General features: G+C 59.1%; 1 protein-coding gene across 1 annotated transcript in view; it reads left to right on the top strand.

The window, feature by feature from the left end:
- The first annotated feature begins 2,302 nt into the window (after positions 1-2,302).
- The window catches only part of UBE2W (ubiquitin conjugating enzyme E2 W), an 86,726-nt gene continuing 82,235 nt past the window's right edge, over positions 2,303-6,793 (top strand). The window contains exon 1 of the mRNA XM_082259809.1: positions 2,303-2,368. Within this exon, the coding sequence (XP_082115935.1) occupies positions 2,354-2,368 (15 nt within the window). The 5' untranslated portion in view covers positions 2,303-2,353. The remainder of the gene's footprint in view (positions 2,369-6,793) is intronic.

Below are 6,793 nucleotides of genomic sequence, written 5' to 3'. Positions count from 1 at the left end.
TCATCCTCACCCTCTCCCCTCCACATTCACTCATCCCCATCCTCTCCCCTCCACATTCACTCATCCCCACCCTCTCCCCTCCACATTCAATCATCCCCATCCTCTCCCCTCCACATTCACTCATCCCCACCCTCTCCCCTCCACATTCACTCATCCCCATCCTCTCCCCTCCACATTCACTCATCCCCACCCTCTCCCCTCCACATTCAATCATCCCCATCCTCTCCCCTCCACATTCACTCATCCCCACCCTCTCCCCTCCACATTCACTCATCCCCATCCTCTCCCCTCCACATTCAATCATCCCCATCCTCTCCCCTCCACATTCAATCATCCCCACCCTCTCCCCTCCACATTCACTCATCCCCACCCTCTCCCCTCCACATTCACTCATCCCCACCCTCTCCCCTCCACATTCACTCATCCCCATCCTCTCCCCTCCACATTCAATCATCCCCATCCTCTCCCCTCCACATTCACTCATCCCCATCCTCTCCCCTCCACATTCAATCATCCCCATCCTCTCCCCTCCACATTCACTCATCCCCACCCTCTCCCCTCCACGTTCACTCATCCCCACCCTCTCCCCTCCACGTTCACTCACCCCACCCTCTCCCCTCCACATTCACTCATCCCCATCCTCTCCCCTCCACATTCACTCATCCCCACCCTCTCCCCTGCACATTCTCTCATCCCCACCCTCTCCCCTCCACATTCACTCATCCCCATCCTCTCCCCCTCCACATTCACTCATCCCCACCCTCTCCCCTCCACATTCACTCATCCCCATCCTCTCCACTCCACATTCACTCATCCCCACCCTCTCCCCTCCACATTCACTCATCCCCACCCTCTCCACTCCACATTCACTCATCCCCACCCTCTCCCCTCCACATTCAATCATCCCCACCCTCTCCCCTCCACATTCACTCATCCCCACCCTCTCCCCTCCACATTCACTCATCCCCATCCTCTCCCCTCCACATTCACTCATCCCCATCCTCTCCCCTCCACCTTCACTCACCCCCATCCTCTCCACATTCATTCATCCCATGCTCTCAATCCTCTCCTATTCAAATTTACTCATCCCCACCTTCTGTCCTCCACATTCACTCATTCCCTCCCCATTCACTCATCCCATCCTCTCCACATTCACTCATCCCCACCCTCTCCCCTCCACATTCACTCATCCCCACCCTCTCCCCTCCACATTCACTCATCCCCACCCTCTCCCCTCCACATTCAATCATCCCCATCCTCTCCCCTCCACATTCACTCATCCCCACCCTCTCCCCTCCACATTCACTCATCCCCATCCTCTCCCCTCCACATTCACTCATCCCCACCCTCTCCCCTCCACATTCAATCATCCCCACCCTCTCCCCTCCACATTCACTCATCCCCACCCTCTCCCCTCCACATTCACTCATCCCCACCCTCTCCCCTCCACATTCAATCATCCCCATCTTCTCCCCTCCACATTCACTCATCCCCATCCTCTCCCCTGCACATTCTCTCATCCCCACCCTCTCCCCTCCACATTCACTCATCCCCACCCTCTCCCCTCCACGTTCACTCATCCCCATACTCTCCCCTCCACATTCATTCATCCCCATCCTCTCCCCTCCACCTTCACTCACCCCCATCCTCTCCACATTCATTCATCCCATGCTCTCAATCCTCTCCTATTCACATTTACTCATCCCCATCTTCTGCCCTCCACATTCACTCATCCCCTCCCCATTCACTCATCCCATCCTCTCCACATTCACTCATCCCCCACCCTCTCCCCTTAACATTCACTCATCTCCATCCTCTCCTTATTCACTCATCCCTATCCTCTCGCCTCTACATTCACTCATCCCCACCCCTCCACATTCACTCATCCCACCCTCTCCCCTCTACATTCACTCATCCCTGTCTACTTCACTTATCCCCATCCTCTCCCCTCAACATTCACTCATCCCTACCCTTTCCCCTCCACATTCACTCACCCCCATCCTCTCCCCCTCCACATTCACTCACCCCCATCCTCTCCCCCTCCACATTCACTCATCACCACCCTCTCCTCTTCCCATTTACACATCCCCATCCATTTCACATTCACTTATCCCCACCCTCTCCCCTGAACATTAACTCATCCCCACCCCCTTCATATTCACTCATCCCCTCCATATACATTCATCCACGATCACTGCACATTCACTCATCCCTTCCCCACCCTCCCCTATTTCTCTGGCACATGCGCAACACAACACCGCACACAGCCTGAGCGCAGGCGTGCCAGGAGAGGCTTCGTCTCTGTCATGTGACATGTGACGTCACCCCTGGAGGGAGGGGGCGGGTTCCCATCATGGCGTCAATGCAGGTGAGTGCTGCGCGAATGTATATCCGGATGACCCGTATATGGAGCCTTGTAATGCGGCGGGGGGCAGGGAGCGGGTGTGGGGGGCGTACGGCGGGGGGGTCAGGGGGGCTTCTTTTATTAGTTTCCTCAGAGTTTATGTCTCCAACATCCCCATACTGGAGGAGTGCGTGCTGTCACTTCATCCTCTCTGCTACTCACTGACACCATGACACCCTGCCCGACACCATGACACCCTGCCCGACACCATGACACCCTGCCCGACACCATGACACCTATCCACTGCCCGACACCCACACCCTGCCCGACACCATGACACCCCCACACTGCCCGACACCATGACACCCCCACACTGCCCGACACCATGACACCCACACCCTGCCCTACACCATGACACCCACACCCTGCCCGACACCATGACACCCACACCCTGCCCGACACCATGACACCCCCACACTGCCCGACACCATGACACCCCCACACTGCCCGACACCATGACACCCACACCCTGCCCGACACCATGACACCCACACCCTGCCCGACACCATGACACCCACACCCTGCCCGACACCATGACACCCACACCCTGCCCTACACCATGACACCCACACCCTGCCCGACACCATGACACCCACACCCTGCCCGACACCATGACACCCACACCCTGCCCGACACCATGACACCTATACACTGCCCGACACCATGACACCCACACCCTGCCCGACACCATGACACCTAACACCCTGCCCGACACCATGACACCCACACACTGCCCGACACCATGACACCTATCCCATCCACTGCCCGACACCATGACACCCATACACTGCCCGACACCATGACACCCACACACTGCCCGACACCATGACACCCACACACTGCCCGACACCATGACACCCACACACTGCCCGACACCATGACACCTAACACCCTGCCCGACACCATGACACCTAACACCCTGCCCGACACCATGACACCCACACCCTGCCCGACACCATGACACCCACACCCTGCCCGACACCATGACACCCACACCCTGCCCTACACCATGACACCCACACCCTGCCCTACACCATGACACCCACACCCTGCCCGACACCATGACACCCACACCCTGCCCGACACCATGACACCTATACACTGCCCGACACCATGACACCCACACCCTGCCCGACACCATGACACCTAACACCCTGCCCGACACCATGACACCCACACACTGCCCGACACCATGACACCCACACACTGCCCGACACCATGACACCTATCCCATCCACTGCCCGACACCATGACACCCATACACTGCCCGACACCATGACACCCACACACTGCCCGACACCATGACACCCACACACTGCCCGACACCATGACACCCACACACTGCCCGACACCATGACACCTAACACCCTGCCCGACACCATGACACCTAACACCCTGCCCGACACCATGACACCCACACACTGCCCGACACCATGACACCTATCCCATCCACTGCCCGACACCATGACACCCATACACTGCCCGACACAATGACACCCACACACTGCCCGACACCATGACACCCACACACTGCCCGACACCATGACACCCACACACTGCCCGACACCATGACACCTAACACCCTGCCCGACACCATGACACCTAACACCCTGCCCGACACCATGACACCCACACACTGCCCGACACCATGACACCTATCCCATCCACTGCCCGACACCATGACACCCACACCCTGCCCGACACCATGACACCCACACCCTGCCCGACACCATGACACCCCCACACTGCCCGACACCATGACACCCACACCCTGCCCGACACCATGACACCTATACACTGCCCGACACCATGACACCCATACACTGCCCGACACCATGACACCTATACACTGCCCGACACCTATACACTGCCCGACACCATGACACCCATACACTGCCCGACACCATGACACCCATACACTGCCCGACACCATGACACCTATACACTGCCCGACACCATGACACCCACACCCTGCCCGACACCATGACACCCACACCCTGCCCGACACCATGACACCCACACCCTGCCCGACACCATGACACCCATCCACTGCCCGACACCATGACACCCATCCACTGCCCGACACCATGACACCCACACACTGCCCGACACCATGACACCCACACCCTGCCCGACACCATGACACCTAACACACTGCCCGACACCATGACACCCACACACTGCCCGACACCATGACACCCATACACTGCCCAACACCATGACACCTATACACTGCCCGACACCATGACACCCCCACACTGCCCGACACCATGACACCCACACCCTGCCCGACACCATGACACCTATACACTGCCCGACACCATGACACCCATACACTGCCCGACACCATGACACCTATACACTGCCCGACACCATGACACCCATACACTGCCCGACACCATGACACCCATACACTGCCCGACACCATGACACCTATACACTGCCCGACACCATGACACCCACACCCTGCCCGACACCATGACACCCACACCCTGCCCGACACCATGACACCCACACCCTGCCCGACACCATGACACCCATCCACTGCCCGACACCATGACACCCATCCACTGCCCGACACCATGACACCCACACACTGCCCGACACCATGACACCTATCCACTGCCCGACACCATGACACCCACACCCTGCCCGACACCATGACACCCACACCCTGCCCGACACCATGACACCTAACACACTGCCCGACACCATGACACCCACACACTGCCCGACACCATGACACCCATACACTGCCCAACACCATGACACCTATACACTGCCCGACACCATGACACCTATACACTGCCCGACACCATGACACCCACACCCTGCCCGACACCATGACACCCACACCCTGCCCGACACCATGACACCCACACCCTGCCCGACACCATGACACCCACACCCTGCCCGACACCATGACACCCACACACTGCCCGACACCATGACACCCACACACTGCCCGACACCATGACACCCACACACTGCCCGACACCATGACACCTATCCACTGCCCGACACCATGACACCCACACCCTGCCCGACACCATGACACCCACACCCTGCCCGACACCATGACACCTAACACACTGCCCGACACCATGACACCCACACACTGCCCGACACCATGACACCTATACACTGCCCGACACCATGACACCTAACACCCTGCCCGACACCATGACACCTATACACTGCCCGACACCATGACACCCACACACTGCCCGACACCATGACACCTATCCCATCCACTGCCCGACACCATGACACCCATACACTGCCCGACACCATGACACCCATACACTGCCCGACACCATGACACCCACACCCTGCCCGACACCATGACACCCACACCCTGCCCGACACCATGACACCCACACACTGCCCGACACCATGACACCCATCCACTGCCCGACACCATGACACCCATCCACTGCCCGACACCATGACACCCACACACTGCCCGACACCATGACACCTATCCACTGCCCGACACCATGACACCTATCCACTGCCCGACACCATGACACCTAACACCCTGCCCGACACCATGACACCTAACACCCTGCCCGACACCATGACACCTAACACCCTGCCCGACACCATGACACCCACACACTGCCCGACACCATGACACCTATCCCATCCACTGCCCGACACCATGACACCCACACCCTGCCCGACACCATGACACCCACACCCTGCCCGACACCATGACACCCCCACACTGCCCGACACCATGACACCCACACCCTGCCCGACACCATGACACCTATACACTGCCCGACACCATGACACCCATACACTGCCCGACACCATGACACCTATACACTGCCCGACACCATGACACCTATACACTGCCCGACACCATGACACCCATACACTGCCCGACACCATGACACCCATACACTGCCCGACACCATGACACCTATACACTGCCCGACACCATGACACCCACACCCTGCCCGACACCATGACACCCACACCCTGCCCGACACCATGACACCCACACCCTGCCCGACACCATGACACCCACACCCTGCCCGACACCATGACACCCATCCACTGCCCGACACCATGACACCCACACACTGCCCGACACCATGACACCTATCCACTGCCCGACACCATGACACCCACACCCTGCCCGACACCATGACACCCACACCCTGCCCGACACCATGACACCTAACACACTGCCCGACACCATGACACCCACACACTGCCCGACACCATGACACCCATACACTGCCCGACACCATGACACCTATACACTGCCCGACACCATGACACCCACACCCTGCCCCACACCATGACACCCACACCCTGCCCCACACCATGACACCCACACCCTGCCCGACACCATGACACCCACACCCTGCCCGA

This window comes from Pelophylax lessonae (assembly GCF_965119305.1).
Source record: "Pelophylax lessonae genome assembly, chromosome: 5".
Classification (NCBI taxonomy): Eukaryota; Metazoa; Chordata; class Amphibia; order Anura; family Ranidae; genus Pelophylax; species Pelophylax lessonae.
The sequence above is the reverse complement of the archived record's forward strand: the minus strand, read 5'-3'. Positions and strand labels throughout refer to the sequence as shown.